General features: G+C 39.1%; 1 protein-coding gene across 1 annotated transcript in view; it reads left to right on the forward strand.

Annotated features, from left to right (window-relative positions):
• The first annotated feature begins 1,271 nt into the window (after positions 1-1,271).
• The window catches only part of VPS50 (VPS50 subunit of EARP/GARPII complex), a 78,659-nt gene continuing 59,615 nt past the window's right edge, over positions 1,272-20,315 (forward strand). The window contains exons 1-6 of the mRNA XM_030971315.1: positions 1,272-1,383; positions 3,732-3,800; positions 11,521-11,643; positions 12,244-12,315; positions 16,745-16,798; positions 19,898-19,968. Of these exons, the coding sequence (XP_030827175.1) occupies positions 1,351-1,383; positions 3,732-3,800; positions 11,521-11,643; positions 12,244-12,315; positions 16,745-16,798; positions 19,898-19,968 (422 nt within the window). The 5' untranslated portion in view covers positions 1,272-1,350. The remainder of the gene's footprint in view (positions 1,384-3,731; positions 3,801-11,520; positions 11,644-12,243; positions 12,316-16,744; positions 16,799-19,897; positions 19,969-20,315) is intronic.

The raw sequence follows: 20,315 nt of genomic DNA on the forward strand, positions 1-20,315 counted from the left end.
GCTGCTTAATCCACCTAACTGTAGGCTTGATATATCAAATTGCAACCTTTTATAAAACCCAGGTTAGAAATTATCATCTACTTGACTTCACCATGTAACAAAATATTGGTCATAGATTCCAACTGAGTTCTAACTGAAATAATGGGATGTTTAGTACTGGAATAAAACTTGTGTTGGCACTTTAAATACCCCATATGGGCAAAAAATAGTAATAATAAAAAAGAAACAGATAAGCACAGTTATGTTTTTCAATTGTGTCCTGTCATTTCCAGCATTTTAATATATTCTTGATGTTAACATACTGCAAGTTTTTACACAAACTCACACAAATGTCATGCATGTGAAAAATTGATTTTCTTTCCAGTAGCTTGCGCCAGTTGTTAAATGGCATTTAGACTTAATACAAATCAAACACCCCTCCTTTTGAATAGAAGCAACTACATTAAAGCAACACTATTTGCAGCACCAACAATCTGCAAATTTTAATTATTTTATTAATTAGAAGTAACTTTGTTATGTGCTAAAGTTGTTAGAGGTTTTCCACGAAACAATTACACGATATTCTCAATGGTAGCCAGAAGTAGCGAGGTCCTGCCAAGGGAAGCAGGGAGGGACCATGGCTGCTGTCCCTCCCTTTGTCAGTGTGTGGTTTCAAAGGCACCTGCTCCTACCTGCCCTACCCTGCAACAACCCAGCAGCAGCTGCGGCGCTGGGTAACAGCAGGATCAGGAAACACACGGAGCTGACCTACGTGCCCTGGAGAAGGAAAAAACCCTTTTTCCTACAGGCACAACCATGCCACAGTCCATGCGCAGGTGGCCTCACCCTCGAACGCTGCCTCGACTGTAGGATAAATTCTTTCTTTTCTTGTGCGGATATAAATTAGATTTTAAAAGCTATCTGGTGGGTTTTGGTGTGTGTGTGTGTTTTTAAAATGGCTATCAATACAACTAAATAAGAATGATACAAGCCTCTTTTGCCGACGCAAACTACATCCATCACCCGTGATCAGGCCAGACGCGCTCTGTGCCTAACGCTCGAAAGAACCCGAGACAACCAGGAAATTCTCCTCGTCTACGTGTACGCTCTAGCTTGTCTCCATACACAGAAATGCGTTTTATCTCCAGACATAAGCACGTCCGAATGTACACAGCCGAGCCTCAACACTCAGACTCCACAGCCCGCCCTGCCGCCCGCGCTGCCGGGACTTGTAGTCGTGGCTGCCGCTCGGGAACTACCGCTCCCAGGGAGCCGCGGGCGGGCGCGGTCAGGTGGCGCCCAACATGGCTGCGCCGTGCCCCGGCGCCTTGCGCGGCCGCTGAGCGCAGTCGGGGCGGCGGCGGGGCCATCATGCAGAAGATCAAGTCGCTGATGACCCGCCAGGTGAGCGGCTCTTCTCGGGGGCCGGCAGGATACCGGGCTCTCCTCGGGGCCGCCGCGCCCGGGCACTCCGGAGAGCCGCCGGTGCGCGGGCATCGCCCTCTGTCCTGCCGGGGAGGGAGGGAGGGAGGGAGGGCTTGGGGCGTGTGGGCTCCTGCTGCCCACGCATCCGCCTTGTTTTCTCCTCCGAGAAATGGAAACGTGCGCAGGTGCCAACGCGTAGCTCTTGTCACAACAGAGAGAGAAATCGTTGTTGAAGATGACAGGGCGGGCCCGTGTCAGTTTGCTTTTTTGACATATAATTTTGAGCGCTGGGCTGTGGTTCTGTAACATGGCTTTGTCTGGCAGTAAGTGCTTTTGGTCCAAAGGGAGGCGAGGCTGAGAAGATGCCAGGGACAGATTTGGGTGGGCACATAGTGAGTGTGTGCTAGAGCACTCGGTGTGTGTCTGTCACCTCACTCCTGTCTGCTACTTGTACCGGTTGTCTCCAGGATTATGTAGATCTAACCTCCTTTTGGACCAATATTTCTAACATTGAGAAGTGTATCAGCAGAACATTCAGTTATTCACAAATATAAGATACCCCTGAAAAGAAGCCACTTTATTTGTGTCTAATTGGAGAACTTAAAAAAATCACTTGTGTCACTCACATCAGATATTCTAGATAGTTAAAGTAAATCATGGGAAAGTCAGAAGCTTTTTTTGCCCTAGAACTTTGCCCTCAGAGTTGTGATCCTTATGCAGGAGGCAGGACTTAAAAATGAACACTTGTGTGAAAGTGGAACTGCCAGAATAATGTTCTGTTCTGCTTCAGTAGAGGGTTACATGATTCGTTTTCAGCTTGACTGCGAGGAGTGCTGGGAAGCCTGCCCAGTGTGGAGGTGATGTTTTCTGCAAATGATAACAACTTAGGCAATTTTCAGTCATTTGAAAGGATTAGGTTCTATTTACCATTTGCTAAGTGAAACATTATATTTCTTCTGGAGGTAAGTCACTAGAACTGCATATTTTTGAAAGGACTCGAGGAAGATTTTGTGTGAAGTATGAGAAACTGCAGCAGTTGCTTTGCTTGTTTCTTACTTTGAATTTCTGATGCATAGAGGTGAGTCATCTTTGATGGTGGCAACTGCAGAGGGAGGATGTTTTGAGGTGATGCGTGACAAAATCTGAGAATCAAAACCAAAATGGAGAGATTTTGCATCTTGGGAGTCTTGGGAGGATGAAACAGTTGTAAAATGTAGTAGTTAGCACTAAAATGATGTACAACACTTTTGTCAGTTTCAAAGAATAAATACAAACTTTCTCACCATAAACTGATATAGTAGGTCCTTTTAGAAATTTAGGTACCCAGGACCAGAAAGGGGCTTGGAAAAAATACTGTTAACATTGATCACAAGAGAAGGAAGAAAGTCTGCCTGAAACTTTTGACTCACAGGAGCACACTGAAGTCTCAAGGGAAACCAGAGTCAGAACCATATCTGAAACTTGAATGCGTAGATTCATTTCTGCCTAGGGAGCTGGCAGAAAATGTGCTAAGCAGCCTGTTCTGTGGTATTGCTGCTTGAAATGGTGAGATGCTGTTTCAGGTTGTCAGGAGAAGTGGGTGCCCCATCCCTGGAAGTGTTCAAGGCTGAGCTGGATGGGGCCCTGAGCAGCCTGATCTAGTGGAAGGTGTCCCTGCCCATGGCAGGGCTTGGAACTACATGAACTTTAGATTCCTTCTAACCCAAACCTTCCTATGAAAACTGTGAATATGTTTGATATTCAACAAACATACATGCTATTTATGTGGCTATATGTGTTTTAAGGAGTAATAATTATATAAAGAAGGTAGTGTGGATTATGCAACCTTTTCAGTTCAATTACACATAGGGAAAGCCAGTCCTAGTAGTGGAATATGGTAAGTAGAAAAATATGCCATCAAGCAGAAATAATCTTGCATTAGAGTAGCTGGCACCTAACTTGAATTCAGTTATTTGATTCCATTAAATCATTAAGTTAGTGGAACAAAGTATGCTATGTTTTTTGGACACACGTTCATTCTAAAATTTAAGGTAACATCTGGGCATTGACAGGAGGATGTGAGTGAGTTTGATAAAGAAAATGTTAGTGAACTGTATTGAAAAGGTAAATATTGCAGCATAAAACTGGAAATGCTTAGATGTTTGTGGAGCATAATTTATATACCAATGGTCTTGCTTAAATGTTGCTAGAATGAGGTCTTAGCCTTCCAGCTACATGTCAGAGTGTTTATTAAGGGACCTGTAGATACCTATTCAACATCAGGTAAGACTTGATTGCAAGATGCATAAAGGAATCAAACTGAACTGATTATTAAAATTCTTTTAAAGGGTCTAAGAAGTCCTCAGGAGAGTGTTAATGACCTCAGTCCAATTGAAAACTTACGGATTCCTACTAAGGTATGATACAACATCCCTCCCCTCCCACTCCCTTTTAGTTTTTCTTTTTATAGTTAAATGACACTTAGCTGTGTCTTTTTTTTTTCCTTAACGCCAGGCTTACTGTTGTTCTTTTTTCAGTTTTATTTCTTGCTGAAAGTCTTTTAGAGTGTTTTAATGAAAAAATTAAGAGCTGTGAGACAACTTCAAATGAATTTGCATGAAAATTTTTTCTTGAAACTTTTCAGTTGTCTCTGGATGCTGATCTTAATATTATTTAGGTTTCTTGCTGGAGTGAATTAAAAAAAAAAGAAGAAAAAAGAAAAATGCCTTTTTGAGTTTACTTTGGGAAGTAGATGCTGTGTGAAAGGCCTGTATAATTCTAGTCAGAACATTTAGTTTATTCATTATTTTGGTGCTGTAAGTATCTTTTGTAATTTCATAGTTTTAATCTTCAGCATGTGTAATTAACTTCATGTTCTATTTCAAAAGTTAGATCTTTATAATAGCAGTAGTTTTTGGTATTTTTTTAGGTCTCACTATTTAAATGAAGCCACCTCACTGTCATCTCACAAGTCATGCTGAGTAATCTGTGTGTGAGGGTAAAATTGTCACAATAATTGGCTGTTCCTGTTGTTCTGAGGGGAGGATTCACAAGACTTCTGTGGTTGTTGTCTATTATTTTCTATGAATTTGGTCTTTGCCTTTAACCAATAAGATACTTAAATTACTGACTTGAATTTAGATGACCTATTTTACAATAGTTAAAAAATCAAACTGAAAGAGCCCTTGTGTTTCTTTGTCTAAGTACTCTGTAATGCATTGCTTGTGCTGAGGCAGATGAGAAAATTAGCATTGCTGTAAATTTCAAAAATCAGGTAAGAGTCTCTGAATTGGTACATTGTATTTTGTGAAACAGTGGCAAATATATTGATATCAAAGAGCAAAAGTATTCAGTTGCAGCAATGTTGAAAAACCTGTCACATCTCCATCACTTAAATTTCACAATTGCAGACTCCTGCCACTCCCTGAGCAACCAGTTTTTTGCCAAGTTGGCTCTCCAGGTGAAAGCAGATGTAGGGTATCTTGGCTGGATTTCCATTCTGTAATGGTTTGATGTTATATGTCTGATAAGTCTATACTGTGTAGCAATAACTGGTTTTATTTAACTCTTGAATCATTAACGTCTCAAGCTGTTTTGATGACAGAATGGTTATGATGCTGCACTTTCATAATCACACTTCCACATTCAAATAGGTATCTCCAGACTGATTTAGGGCAAATGTTACTGAAAACTTCAAAAGCTGCATTAAAGCTATACAGAAGTATACAGAATGAAAGGCTGCAGCGTCAGCATTAATTAGGGCCAGTATGAGTTACTGGTAAAAGGACAAGCCATTGGTTAGACAACCCTACATACAAACCCATGTTTTTTGAGATGAGGAACTATCACATTAGTTTGGAGATCAAATGGGAAATATGGAGGACAGGAAGAAGAATCTGCTGATATTCCGTTCCCTGAGAGCAAAACCAGCAAAATTCTTTTAGGTCTTGATATTAGGAAGTTGATTTGCTGACTATTTGCTGACTGTGGCCAGCATGATGAAGTGATGACTGTACTCAATGTTTTATTTTCAGGCAATAAAATTGCTAGGCATTTGGACATTTTAGTGAAGTACCTGAGTGTATTCACTCACTTTAACTGGTACTCCAATAAGTTCTGCAACTATTTTGAAAAAGTTCAATTTCTTAATATGAAGGCAAATCACCAGCAAACTTGCTTAACTTTTTAATACAGACTCATGCAGCCAGCTCACTCACATAGGGAAGTACCTCAGTAGGAAGTAAGTGTGTAATAGTTTGAGTCTCGTAAAGTCTCATAAAGTAGAGAAGCCAAATCTGAACTGCAGGGCTGGATATGACAGGTTGCCCAGAGAAGTTGTGGATGCCCCATCCCTGGCAGTGTTCAAGGACCCCTTGGATGGAGCTCTGAGCAACCTGGTCTAGTGAAAGGTGTCCATGGCAGGAGAGCTGGAACTAGATAATCATTCAAGATCCCTTACTTCATTGGCATACCCTGATTACCCAGGGAAACTAATTCTTTTTGAATCATTCTGTTATTGTTGTTTCCAAAGCTGATAACAGTTTTGTTAGCAGATTCTGTCACAAAAGGTTGAGGTAGATATTTTGCATGCTTGAATTCAAGTGTGTTGGATTAATGGTGAATTGACTTTGAATTAGATTATGTTTATTTTGATGATAATCAGCTCATGTGCAATATACAAATATTATTTGACTTTGTAGATTATCATGGTAAATAACACTGAGACTATTTAAAAATGTTTTTCCTATAGATAAAGGAATGTGGGTTTCTGTTTCCCAAGCAGTAGCTGAGTGATTTTCAGGAGTGCATTAAGTAGTAGTGTGGCTAACATGTGTTCTATGGATAGAACATATCCAACTTTGTTGTTCTGTCCATTAAGAGAGTTGTTTTCAAGGTATAATGTTTGTTTTGGCAGAGTGAGAGCTTTTTAGTAGGTACTCTCTACACATATTGAACAAGGGAAGATCAAAAGGAGGTTCTGAGCATTTTCTATGAAAGATAGGGAATACCACAAACTTCTCTGTGGTACTGCCTTCCCTAGCTGGGGAAGGAGGAGCAGGGAGGAAAACCAAAGTAAGTTTATTGATGTAGTTATACATTGTATTTTATGGTATTATAGACATTAATTGTTATATAAAACATATAGAGAAATATTAGATTGTTATATATACATAGTTATATATGTATGCTGTTATATTGAATATATACTGTGATAGTATAATATAATATATATACACATTAGATTAGATTCTAGATAAAGGTTCTTCACCCAGGGGTGGTTGAGTACTGGAAAGCTCTCCAGAGAAGTGGTCACAGCACCAAGCCTGACAGAGTTCAAAAAGCATTTGGACAATGCTCTCAGGCACATGGTGTGACTTTTGGGGATGGTCCTGTGCGCGGCCAGGAGCTGGACTTGATGATCCTTGTGGGTCCATTCAAACTCAGTGTATTCTGTGATTATAAGACAACTATAATGTCTAAATACATCTTTGTATATAGATAGAAGTCAAAGATTGTGTTTGCATGTGTGTATACAGATACATATATAAATGCTTTAATACTTTTATTTCACAGTGGTGAAGTGTTGCAGTATAGCTGCTGATTGAATCTGTTGAGCACAGCCCTTATGCTTGTATTTAGGATTGGATTTTAGCACAAGTGTTATTTATGCTCAGAATGGAGGGATATAAATCAGAAGCAAATTCATTGGTGTGCTTTTGGTTCAATCTGGAGATTACCGGGGCAGACTTGGTCCCTGGTAATCTCCAGATAAAAGTGCATAGGCTGTTGCTGAGCTTCAGTTTTTAACTAGATTAGAAACTGTTTAGAATGTTTTTCTCTGAGTACTATCAGTTAACTTTTTTCAATGTCTTCACTTCCCAGTCTTTTAGGTGATAGTGACTGGAGTGCAGAAAGTGTTTGCTTCTACTCCTTACAAGTAATGCTTCATTCAACAGGGCAATATTGGTGATGCTGCTACAGGCAACATAGCATACAAGGAGAGTGTGATGCACTGGGAAATAGCTGGGTAGACATCTAAAACTTGCTGAACTGCATTTCAGAGGAGTCTGTAATGAGATGACTCTTGTCAAATACATTTCAAGGAATTGCCACAGGCTTCTACACTGAAAACTCCTATTTCCATAGAACAGAAACACAAAATGATGTGAGATGTGTGTGGATGTAAGCACTGTGTTTTATTTAGCAATGGCTTCTTCGAGCACGCAAAGCTGTCAGACTTCTTTTTCCTTCTTTCTTTTCCTTTCCAGCTGCTGTCTTTCACTGATCTATTTAGGTGACATAATGAGAGAGGCCTGCTGCTGACGGTTGCACTAGTGGTAACCTGACAGGATAAATTGTTTTTCTATGAAAGTGTGATCCCAAAGTAGTGGCGAAAAAAAGGTGCAGTTGGCACCACAAGTGACACGAGTTTTAGGTAGGAGGTGAGGCCTCTTGCTGAATAAAACTTTGGAAAAATGAGTAGCCTGTGAAACAGTATCTTACCAGGCTGTGTTGGCCCATTATTGTTCCTACTAGAGTTCCTACTACTGAATGCATGTGTTAACCTGGACAGGTGGATTGAAATGCATATTGTGGTGTCCACCTTGCCAATATGCTCTTCTTCCTGACCTCCTGTGGATCTAATTAATTCTGTTTAGCAATGGCAAAGTTCTCTGCAAGGGTATTATCATGAGATTCCTGCTGTCACAATTTTTGACAGGTTTTTCTGTTCAGAATAGCACTCGGAATTGCTGAATTAACATAAAATGTAAGATGTTAAATGTGTTTTAATGCTGACTTTTTTTTCTTTTTAAGGAAAATACTTATATGGCAATAGTTAGACAAGTTTTTGGGGTGAAAAACTACCTTGAGGGATTTAATAGAGCTTCTCTCTTTCCTTCTACTAAGTGTATGAGTACCAAGTCCACAGAGCTAAACCGGCCCTTTGCCAAGACCACTGAAACTATGGGCTTATTTCTACATAGTAAAATTGTTTTTGTGTATCTGATTGAAAGGATGAGGAAAATAGAATATCAGCAAATAAACTTTAGCTCGGGATAGTTGCCTCCTTTAGTGGTGAATGAAGAAATTTGCCTTCTCTATGTTTGTTATTTCAAACTACTGGAGCGTGATGTGCTGAAAGCTGCAGGTTATCATGGCAGAAAATCTGGTGTCAGATAATGTAATTTATGGGGGAGCTAAAGTTTATCCTGGAAAGTTATAACTAGACTGCTTTTCTAGAAAAAAATGAACAAGGTAAAGAAAAACCTTGTCATTTAATAAATATTTTCCCGAGTAGTGTTTTGGCAAGAACACACTCAGATGAGTGATCTTTGAGACAGAATAAACTGGTTTCTTAGCAATTTTCCTAGGCACTCCAACATCAAATCCAGAATTTGTGTCCATAATGGCTTTCTTAATGCATCTTTAGCAGATGTAAATCACCACTGACCTATGGTATTGAGATACTGTTTCACCAACATGACAAGGTATCAGTAGTCCAGAATTTCAAATGATCCTAAGCATTTCTTCTGTGGTTAGTTTTTAATCTTTTTTTCTTTTAGGAAATAGCCATGCAGGAGCTTGTAGGCAAATATTGGATGATAAATTCAGTTATTCCATTTGCAGTGGTTCAGTGTGTGAAAAATGCCAACCACTTGTTTTTAAAATTTATTTAAAAGTTTGATAGTAATAAAATGGTTATAAAAATAGTAATACAATTAGAGTAATAATAATTTGGACAATTCGAATTAGGACAATATGACACAATAGAAACAAAGAGTTACAGAGGTAACTTTTTCTGGGTACCTTTTTCTGGGCTGCACAAGCCCGAAAAAGGACACCCGTTAACAAAGGATTAACCCTTAAAACCAATAGCCTGTTGAATATTCATACATCTCATACATGATGCATAAATTCCATTCAAACAAAGGATTCGGTCTGGTCATTGTCAACTTCTTCCTCCTAATCCTAAGGTGCCTTTGATCCTTAGCCAGGCAGGAAGAAGTCAGTTTCTTCTGATAAGAGAACAATAAATTCCTTTTCTCTGAAAGATTTAGGTGTCCTGTGGCTGTTATCTTGTGTGAGTGCCTCATTCCTTTCTTAAAAAAATATCCCACTTACGTAGTTCCTATTTTAACTACAAGAATTACCTTTTAACTACAAGACTACATTTATCATATTATTAATATGTTAATACAGCACTACTAATCCATAGAACAAAATACATATAATAAATATCTGTGTAGAGCTATATAATATGCACTTTTCACAAGTGGACCCTGTTGCCTGTCTTGGATAATTTTTAATTTTAGTTTCATATAGCTAAAACTCAATGTAGTGTAATATGTGAAATTGATTTACAGTGGAGTGTACATTATGGAGCTACCATTACAGCTATATAACGATAAAACTGTATTATTTCCTTGTTTCTCTCAGTCTGTCGGTGCAGTCCATGTCCTTTCTCTGGCTGGCCGTGGGTTGCTGCGTTTACCCGCGCTGGTGGCAGTGACTGCACCAGGCGTTTCAGAGGGAGGTCGGAGGCGCCTGGGCGGGAGAAGGTGGCTGCTGGAGAGCTTTCCTCCCGTTCCCCGCTGCCCCGTGGCGGCTCGGAGCCTCCCGGCTGCGGCCTGGCCCGCGGCCCGGTGGGGGCGCCCGAGCACCGCCGGCGGCCGCGCCTGGGGCCTCCCTCGGCCTCGCTGCGGCCGCTCGGGGACGCGAGATACGCTTGGAACCCGTTTTTCTCTGTATCGGAGTCGTTGCTTTTTATTTCCCCACCGCCCTACCTTTTCCTCTCCTTTTCCTCTCCTTTTCCTCTCCTTTTCCTCTCCTTTCCCTCTCCTTTCTCCTTCTTTTCCCTTCCTCTTCTTTTTCTTGTGAGAAGTATTTCAGAGGAGCAGTGGTTCCTCTGATGCTCTTCCAAACCACCCACTTGTGAACCCTTGGCTGCCTCTTACTGCATAGAAGCAGCGCCTTGCTGTGTGCTGTAAGGGTCACTTTGCCTCGGGATGTCTGCACATTGACCTTACCTCAGCTGATGTGCAAAATAAGCAAATTAGTGGTTGTTCAGTCATTTAATCTAAAATTGGGTACCACACAGGTGAAATAAACCTTTGAACTCTTTGTGATGAAAATACCAGCACCTTGCCCCACTGGAACAACTCAGCATTGCTGGGAGGCTCAGGGTCATTATGGGACTCTTCAGTCTGCTGCATTGCTTCACCACAGTTTAATTTCGTTTTCAAGCAATTTGATCCATTTTATATTTGCTTTTGATGAAAGAACATTCTAGCACTTCTCCCTTTTGAGTCTCTGATAAACGATTTTTCATTCTTTTTGAGTGAACGACATCCAGGAGAGGGCCAGTGTTAGTTGCAATGTCCAGTGCAGCACAGGAAGAGGAGGGTCAGGCTGAGGCCTTGGTTTGCGTCAACCACTGGAAGCATCTTGGTTGTTGGGGGGACCTTCCAGAGGAGATTGTGACAGCAAGGAGGGGCATGCTTATCTCTGGAATATTGGCTTTCAGAAGGCTGACAGCACATCTCTGCTTAGACCTCTGTGCTAAAATCCGAGAGCTGTTAATCTTGTGCAAAGAAGGCAGATCTGTTCTGGTTTTACCTGTAGAAATCAAGTGTTTAATGGCATATCTTTTATTTCAGTGAATGTGTGGGCTGAATTGAAAAGTTATGCATTTGTAATGGCACTGTCTACCTGTCATTTACAAAGAGGGCTCTTGTGTTTTTAAAAAATTCAGGTTTTATTTGTTTTGGTTTTGTGCAAATTTTTTTTCTCCTTCTGGAGAAATAGTGTGCCAGTTTATTTTTAGTTTATTATGAGAATTTCTAAAGGTGAGGAGGAAAAAACTGGACTCAGCATGCACTTGGTACCATAAATCAGTGAAGAAGTGTTTAAGTGGGCTGCAGCATTGACGTCTACATTATGTTTTTTGAGAAGTTTTGAATGTCTTGCTCTCCCTAATGGGAAATGCAAGCCACAGTGTTCTGTACTTTCTGTATGTTGCCATTGCTTCTTGTGCTAATGTTGGAAGTGGCTTTTGGAAGATGTTAGTTTTGTTAAAAGGTCGTTCTTCCTGGGATGTGTTATTACATGATGGAAATTCTGTTTTGTTTCGTGCAGGAGGAGCTCAGAGAACTACATGAAGAACCACCTGATCCTCAGGCACAACAGGAAATAATTAACAGCATTGAAGAAGTTTATTTTTCCAATGACTCCTTTGATATTGTGAAGTATGAGTTAGAGGTAAGCTGTCATCTTGAAAGAAAAAATAGTAACATAACAAAAAATGAAGATCAAAAGTATGTTTGTTTCAATGAGCTATTTTTTGTTTCTTAGATCTTGTATGAATACAACACTGAACTCCCCTAGGTTATCTTGCAGTTGTGTGCAGCTTCTAGCATAGAGTATTGGTGCATATATATAGTATATAGTCTCTTCTTTTAATGTAGTAGAATATGCTAACAGGCATTTTGTAATTTAAACTGAAGTGAAAAAGTCAAGATGGCTGAGGAGACAAATCTGTTCTATATTTTATGTATTTTTTTACCGAACTGACAGAGACAATTTCTGTGATTGGGTGGTTGTGTGTATACATATATGACGTAAAATGAAATAACTTTGAGGTAATTATAATGCTACATGAGGCACTTATGATCATATGTTGTATATTTTAACACTAATTGATTTCAGTATCCATCATTTGAAGAAATTGATTGATTCTGCAAATTAGATTACAGAAGCCACAAGAATGTTTCTTTAATGAAACTGATTTCCTAGCTAATGCTGTGTGTGCGTTAACAACCTTTAATTTCTTACTGATTTTAATTTATTATTTAAATGTAGAGGCTTCCTCCAGTACTTAGTCTTCAAGAACTGGAAGACTACAGAGACAAACTAAAACAACAGCAAGCTGCTGTAAGTAAAGTTTTTTCCTCTGTACCCTTACACAATTTGTTGTCTTTGCTATAAGTCTAGCAAGAAGTGTAACTGATAAAAAAAATTGATTTCTTAACACATTAGATACTAAATAATTTTTTAACATTATGGTGTGTGCCTTTATGGTGGAAAATCATGACTAAATCATACAATCATATGAAATCATGGAAGTAAATCTTAAATATAGTAAGTAAATCTTAGCTGAATAGTGGAGTAGTATCTCTTTGAGGGATTTCTGGCAATGTAAGACTTAAAATGTTTTAAAAACTCTCTCCTTGAAGATGATATTTTCTCTTACTTTTCATTTGCCAATGTGTTAATTGTTCACAAGGGTTTTTAGTGAACACTGATACAGACTTATTATGTAATAAACCAAATGAAATGTAATGAGTAGTAACTACGAGGACTGGGGAGAAATCAGAATTGCAGTGTTTTAAAAGTGCTTGTTATGTTGCAGACTCTTAAATGTTCTATTCATGTATTAATTATTGTTCCATTAATCTTTTGAGATGAATAACATGGTACAGGAAACTAATCTGTTAACTGTGGCATTTGGAGAATACCTGCAAGTAAAATAGAAGTAATAATCCTAATTCATGTCTTCAAATAAATGATATGTGTAGGAGAATCTTGCATTGATAACAATACATAAACCAAGTGTCTTCTGCTTTAAGTTGTTTTCCCCATAATATACCTATGAAGTTTTGTGAAAGATTAGTGAGAAGTTGAGGAAATAAATATTCCATGTTTCTCACCAAGATTTATAAGGAAAGAAGTTGAAAGTGGGTGAGAGGTAGTAATTTTTTGGTGTGTTTGTTTGGGTGGTGGCATTTTTTTTAGTTTTAAGAGGACATCTGGTAGTGATCTTGTTTTGCAAGGAAGTGCTCTCAAGACTGAGACAACTTCAGTGAGATATGCTGCATAATCCTGATATGTGTTATCAATGTCTTGGCCATTATTTGCTTGCAGGATGGGAACTGGCTGCAGCTGAGGGAGTAGTTTCAGGACATGGCTGCTGCCAAAACATTTGAACAGGAAAGTGCATGCAGCTAATGAATAATAGGGGAGAGAACTGAGCACAGGGCTTCCAGTAAATATGGTCAGATGTGGCTTTCTTTTAGAATACAAACAGGTAAAAACTCTCAAACCCAAAGCTTTTGACAAGAAACATATGTCCAGTTCTTCCCTCACCAACTTCCCCCAGTCAGGATTGGTCCTTGCTTGTTTCTTTCTTAATTTCGTCAAAATGTGTTTCATGTGTAGGAAGGAATTATTCCCTGCTTAAGCATGTGCCAAAGTGCTAAAATTTCTCATATGTTGTGTTTCATGTCCTTATGTCATATTTTCAGGTAGAGTGTGAGAGACTGTTTGCTTCTTGTGTCTCAGTTGTTACCCATTTATCTTGTGATAGGTCATTTAGACCTACTTGCCTTAAAGGACGTTAGTGTCTTTCATGGAAGACAAAACTGCAGAATGTTGTATGCTGTTAGTTCAGTCCTAAAAATATTTTAATCGTGAATAGATTATTAGACAGAGGATTCAAGAAGCCTGTTGACATATTACACAATGGCTCTGCTCTTGCAAAAAACTAATACTGCCTTTCTCACTTCAGTGTCTGTACCTACAACTGGCAGAGGAATTTACAATAATAGTTTGGAGATAACACCAAATTCTAAATTTCTCTAATCCAAAGCACTTATATGTGTGTGAATTACAGGTACTAGAGCTCTGGTCTTCACTGATTTACTGCCTTTGCACAGCTGATCTTGGTCATCCTATTGTTTTTAGGGTCACTATAGACTTCTGTAGTTTTCTCAATAGTTTTCCATTCCACCAGAAAGATCCCAACTTGCTCAAACATTTTTAATGTATGTATCATAACAACTTTAATTTATAATTGTCTTGTTACAGACAGTTTGAATTAGAAGGGCTTTTTAGTTGTATGTCTTCTAGACTTCATTTTCATTAGTAGTCTAATATCCTTAGCTATGTTGTTTTTTCTTCAGGAGATGAAATATTTTTTACTGATGCGATTAAGAAAGAGAAAATTGTTTATCCCTTCAGGAAATAATGTTGGCAGGCATTGATAACCATGGTCACATTTAGTGCTAGCAGCTGCAGTTCAGGATTCCAAGACTTAGCACAGCACAATTGTATGGAAGATGCCAAAAGAGGTGTGACAGTTTGGAAATAAATGAAGTAACTGCGAATAGTATTGCTCATCTGAAAAAGTATTTGAGAGTTTGGAACCTCAGATGGAAAAGTAGTACCACTAATTACTGGAAAAGAAAAAAAAGTGCCTGTGGCAGGTGCTTGTTGATGTTGAGATCGTTATTAGTCAAGGGTAACTGAGGACTTGCAAAACAAAAAGTGTAAAAACTGAAAAGAAATGTATCTTTTATTCATGTGTACTGCTTGAACATTGCTTAACAATACTAGAGCATTGAATAGCTAGCAGGTATATCCATGTTCTAAAGTTTTTTACAGGTACAGGGCTAATATGAAGAATATGTTGAACAAAGAAGGTGAACATTTCACAGTGCATAGACTGTGGAGTGAACAAAATTTCTTAAGTGCCCCAGGGTCATGTAGGCTTGTGTAGCATTCAGCTTGATATTATCCTATCCTGACCCTAACCTCACTCTGGAGTGGTTTTTCTGCTGTCTTGCAGAGGAAAGATTTATTAGTTATGGAACAACTAAAAGGTTAAGAACAACTGAACAGTTTTAAAATGGCTCTGTGGTTCTGGCCTGCTTTTGATATGGAAGGAGGAAAGCATAGCTGGGTATATGATCCTTGTCCAACTTGCCCCCTGATGACACTGGAATACTTCAAAGACCATTTATGTGCATGTGCTCTTCCAGAGGATGGGAATTATGCTGGTGGAGCCAATATAAGGTTGTTTCAGGAATGCTGATTGAAGATTTCAAATCTGTGCTATGTTTAGGCAGACATAGCATTCAAGCAGTCAAGTTTACAAAAACCTGTTTCTCTTTGCCAGTAGTGCCTTGTGGGCTGGCTGTCATAGCCAGTTTTATTTTATTTCCATTCCTGGGAGTATTGTTCCCCTAAAAGAATATAGAGCAATACCAATATTTGCTTTGTCATGTATGAAACCATTTCTTAAATATTTTTAGTCCCTGATAAAAAACAAAACTAAATACACTATTCTCAAGCTGGCATTTATAAGACTGTCACTGTTGGATTTCTTTTTAAGCTTCTATGTTTGTGGACAAGAGATTGATTAAGGTAGCAATGCCCAGTTTTTAAATTCAATACAGACAGCAGCTTTCAGGAGCATTCTATTTAGAGTTACACTCAGAGCAGTGGAGAACATTTTAAAATATACATATTCGGTGTTCTAAAGAAAGGGTATAATATATAGAGGATGCATACTCATTTTCACATAGTCTAATGCAGTATCAGTCTCAAAGGTAGGTGTTAAACATGTTGTGATTTAACTCTAGATGGCAATGAAGTATCACACAGCCTCTCACTCACTTCTCCAGGGGGGAGAATGGGAGGAGTGAAAGTGAAAAAGCTCATGAGTTGAGATAAAGGTAGATAATGCAGAAGAAATAGCTAAAAAATAGGTAGAGCAAAAGCAAGTGAAGCAAAACAGGGAATTAATTCACTGCTTTTCATAGGCAGGCAGCTGTTCAGGCAGCTTTCTCCAGGAGAGCAGGATTCTATCATGTGTGGCATTTATTTGTGAAGACAAATGCCATCACTCTGAGCATCCTTCCCTTCCTTCTTTTCCCTAAACTGTGTATGCTGATCATGACACTGTACATTTAGGATGTTCCATAGGTCAGTTGGGGTCATCTGCCTCTACTTTGTCCCCTCTCAAAGGTTTGTGCATCCCCAGCCCACTTGCTGGTGAGGTGGTTTGAGGAGTAAAAAAGGCCTTGATTCTCTGCAGGCGCTGCTCAACTGAAACACCTCTGTGTTACCAAAACTGGTGTCAGCCCAAGTCCAGAACAGCCCCATACCTTTTGGTACTTTGGAGAAAATCGAATAATCCAGCCCAAGCCAGCACACCATGCTGTATCATTGACTTAAATTTGAACTCTAGCAATAGCATGAGCAAAGTGTAAACACTCGCAGTGCCTCAAATTATTTCTATTTGCTTTTCTAGCACGTTCCTTAACAAGCAGAGTTAAGTGAGTAGTCTAAAAATGCCCACTAATTGCTAGATGGACTTGTGAACATTTCTCTTATCTTGGTTCTATAGAAAGCTGATCATAATTTTAACAATTTTTTATATGTTGTTGTGGAATATTTATTAATAAATTTGAAAAATGCAGAACTTAATGGTAGAGAATGATAAGCTTGTAGAATTTTGGTATGGGCATGGCCTACTTAATTGAGATTGCTGTGTATCACATGGAGTGTTCTTCTTTTTAAGGTATCTAAGAAAGTTGCAGATTTAATCCTTGAAAAACAGCCTGCATATGTTGAGGTAAGACAACTAACACTTTTCAAGAATAAACTGCTCAATTTTGTGCTGCTATAATGCTGCAGTTGTGTTGTTATAGTGATTTGTAGTAGGGGTGCTAGTGCCTGGTTGGAACCAGCTATTTTTGTATGCTAAAGCTCTGTCTCTATAGTGAAAGCCAACGGTGTATTGAGTTGAAAGTCCTTAGGATGATAAAGGTTTTGTAATATGGTCATTTTACAAGGCCTTGTGAAGAATTCAAAATTCAGGAATTCACAGGCTTGGCTAATACCTGTAATGGACTTGGAGCAGGAGCTGCTTTATTGCCCTTGTTTAGGAGTGGTGTCACATCTTATTCCATAAGAGAAAGCAGTAGTGATCTTTCTTAAGATCACTTAACTGCCACTAATCTCAGGCAGTTGTGAGAATCACAGAGTCACAGAATATGTTGTGTTGGAAAGGGCCCACTAGGATCATCAAGTCCAACTCCCCTCTCTGCAGAGAACCATCCCCAAAAGTCACACCATGTGTCTGGGAGTAATGTCCAAACAATTCTGCAAAGTGAAAATGGTGATTGTTATTAAGTTAGCCTGAGGATGATCCTGTGGTGAATACTTCTGTTTGTGTGTAGCACCTTACATCACCATTGTTGTACTGGTGATTATGGCAATTCTTTGGGCAAGAAGCTGGAGAGAGTGTGGAAGAACAAAGATGGCTTCCTGGCTATTAACCTGTAGTAGATGTCATGGAGCTGCGATCATTTTCCTCTTATCCAGAGGACAGAACAGCCTTTTTGTTCTCTTGTTCTTATGGCCAGTGCATCCAGCCTTAGTGAAGTTGCCATCTGTGTTCTGGGATCATTGCCTGGGGAAAGGAGTGCTGCTGTTTAGAGAACAATAGTGGGGAGAGAAGTGACCATTGCTTGCGTCATCTCCTGCAATAGCAGGTGGAAGAAAAAGGCTGTAAAAGTAAAGTTGTTTCAGTTTTAGTTAAAGGGGTGATGAAGTGGGAGGCTGTTGCAGAAGGAGGCTGGTCAGTGCTACTGTAAAGTAAGTGCTACTGGTCGAGTCTTCACAAGACAGTGTAGAAGGGGGAGAAAGGGTAATTGTATGGTATAAAAAATATTCTGGTGTTATTTCACTGTTATGTGGGTTTGAAATTGATAGTTTTGAGTGAGTGCTGCTTTTCCTGAATCCAGCAGCTTCACTTTGAAAACCTCTCACTGCATAATGGAACTGCAGCAAATGTTCTTGCATTTTGCTGTGTAATGCTAAGGTTCCTTTTGCAGACATCTTAGTGAGGTGAACCTGTTTCATACCTAGCAGTGCTTTCAGATATTCCAAAAGGACAGTTAAAAATCTATTGTGCCAGTAAAAATATTTTAAAAACTTTCCTTAAATGCTTTTGTGCCTGATTAAGTCAATAATCCTTCAGTGTTACTTAGGGGCACAGGCCTGCACAGTTATTCTTGTCAGTACTGGAGATTTCTGGTGGGCATTCTAGGTCTCACTTTCCCACTGATACATGAAATGAACCTCCTGCTGTGCTGTGTGAACTTGTAATGGCAGCTCCAGTTCAGTGCTAAACTACAGTAACAATTCATTACAAGAACCAAAAATGCAGTTGAACACATGTCCTGGGCACATTTTCACTGTGCAAAGTGTAGTTTAGGGATATCATGGTTTGAAGCCCATGCCTAGTGTCAAGTACTGGTCTGACAGGCACTCCTGTGGCCACAAGAGACATGGCACAGACACAGCTAAGGGATTTACAGTTTTCTGTTCTTGGAAGAAAGAAGTGCTTTAGGAGCAACCAGTGGGTGAAAGACTGTTTCTGAGAAGAGAAAAATTCTATTCAGCCCTAAATGGTGGGCAGAAGACTCCCTCTTTGGAAATATTTAGGCTGCACTCTCTCCTCATTCCTCTCCATCCAGTTGTGTTCAAAGGAGAGATTTTACAGAGTCTTTGCAAGAAGCAGGACTGGAGTGGAGTAGCTCCTTATTGTACGTGTTTCCTCTTGAACAAGGGAACAATGGCTTTTTGAATAGCTCTGGTATTTGCAAAGTATGTTTTTAGAGAGAAGTAGGTACTGAAGAAAGTAATCTTCGAGTTTGGTTTCTTTTTTGCATATCAGCAGCTAGGCTGTCATTTATAAGAAAGCAACACTGGTAACATAAAGGAGCAGGTTGTGATGGAAGGTGCAGCATAGTGATTTGGAGACTGACCAGGAGCTGATCTAAAACTGAACTGAACTTTGAACTCATTTTTGCTTGTCATATTATTAGAGTTAGATGAGTTTTCAAAGTGAAAATCTCCCTTCTCATGGAAGCACTTGATACATTTTGAAATGATGAGCAGAATTAAAAAATAAAATAAACCTCCCCTGCAAAAAAAAAACCCAAACAATCCCCAAAACCCAAAAATACCCCTCAAACAAACAAACAAAACTCTTTTTCTGTAGCCTGAGGAGAGAATGCACTTTTCTGCAGGGCTGTTCTAACACAAGAAACCCTAATAGTTGTATTAAAACATTTATTTTTTTCAAGGAGTTGAGATTATGCTAGGCACTTCACTAAGTCAAAATCAAGCTAAATTCAGGTCACCTCTGCTGAAGAGTTTTCAGCTGAAAGTCAACAGGATACAATTAACATTCATTATGATGTGACATCTATTAAATTGGTAGAACACAAGTGCTTCTAAACAAGAAAATGCTGTGTGAAACACAATTTGTGTTTTTTGTTTTGCTGCTCTCTGGCATATTAATGCAAATTAAGCCCTGTGCTTCTATCCCTGAAGCTTTGATCATTCTGTTGTAATGCATTAATGGTATAGAAATTCTTAGGCTAAATGTGCAATATATGAGTGTAGAGAGTCCCACTGCAGTGAAAACAGATTTCAACTATCTTATCTTCAAAAGAGAATTGCATTTCAAAATACAGTTTATGTTAATGTTACATTGCAGGACTTAGTGTATATAAAATGATGAAACATATAATATATGAAGTAACTCCACAAAGTCATTATAACATCTCAAGAGAAATGTATTAATCAGTAGTCTTCAGTGGTGTGTAACTTGTATATTTGTTTAACTTGTATATTTCTTTAACCTGTTGTCTCTCTGTAGGAGCTTGAACGTGTTACATCATTGCAGAGTGGCCTTCAGCTGGCAGCGGTTATTTGCACAAATGGAAGAAGGTATTTGCTTAAGGAACTGCAGAGATTGAAAGTGGGGAAGTGTTTAACAGGAAATCTGTAAACCCAGGAAGTGTGCTTGCTGATGGTATTTCCTGTTCATGAGTTGAATGCTGTTAGCGGTAGTAGTTACTGAAACAGTTGCAAACACTTGCAGCTCTCACTTTTATGATTGGTATTTCCCTTTGAAACAGAAAGCTTTGTAGATATACCACTGATCCACAGACAAGTGCAGAAGGGAGGATGTACCTTCTTAGCTGTCTCTTGGTACAATCTCATTTTCTGAGTTCCCCTAACAACGCTGATAATCTTATTTTCTACCATGTATTTTGTTGGACTTGTTAGAATTG

The sequence above is a fragment of the Camarhynchus parvulus genome, chromosome 2, assembly GCF_901933205.1.
Source record: "Camarhynchus parvulus chromosome 2, STF_HiC, whole genome shotgun sequence".
NCBI classification, from domain to species: domain Eukaryota; kingdom Metazoa; phylum Chordata; class Aves; order Passeriformes; family Thraupidae; genus Camarhynchus; species Camarhynchus parvulus.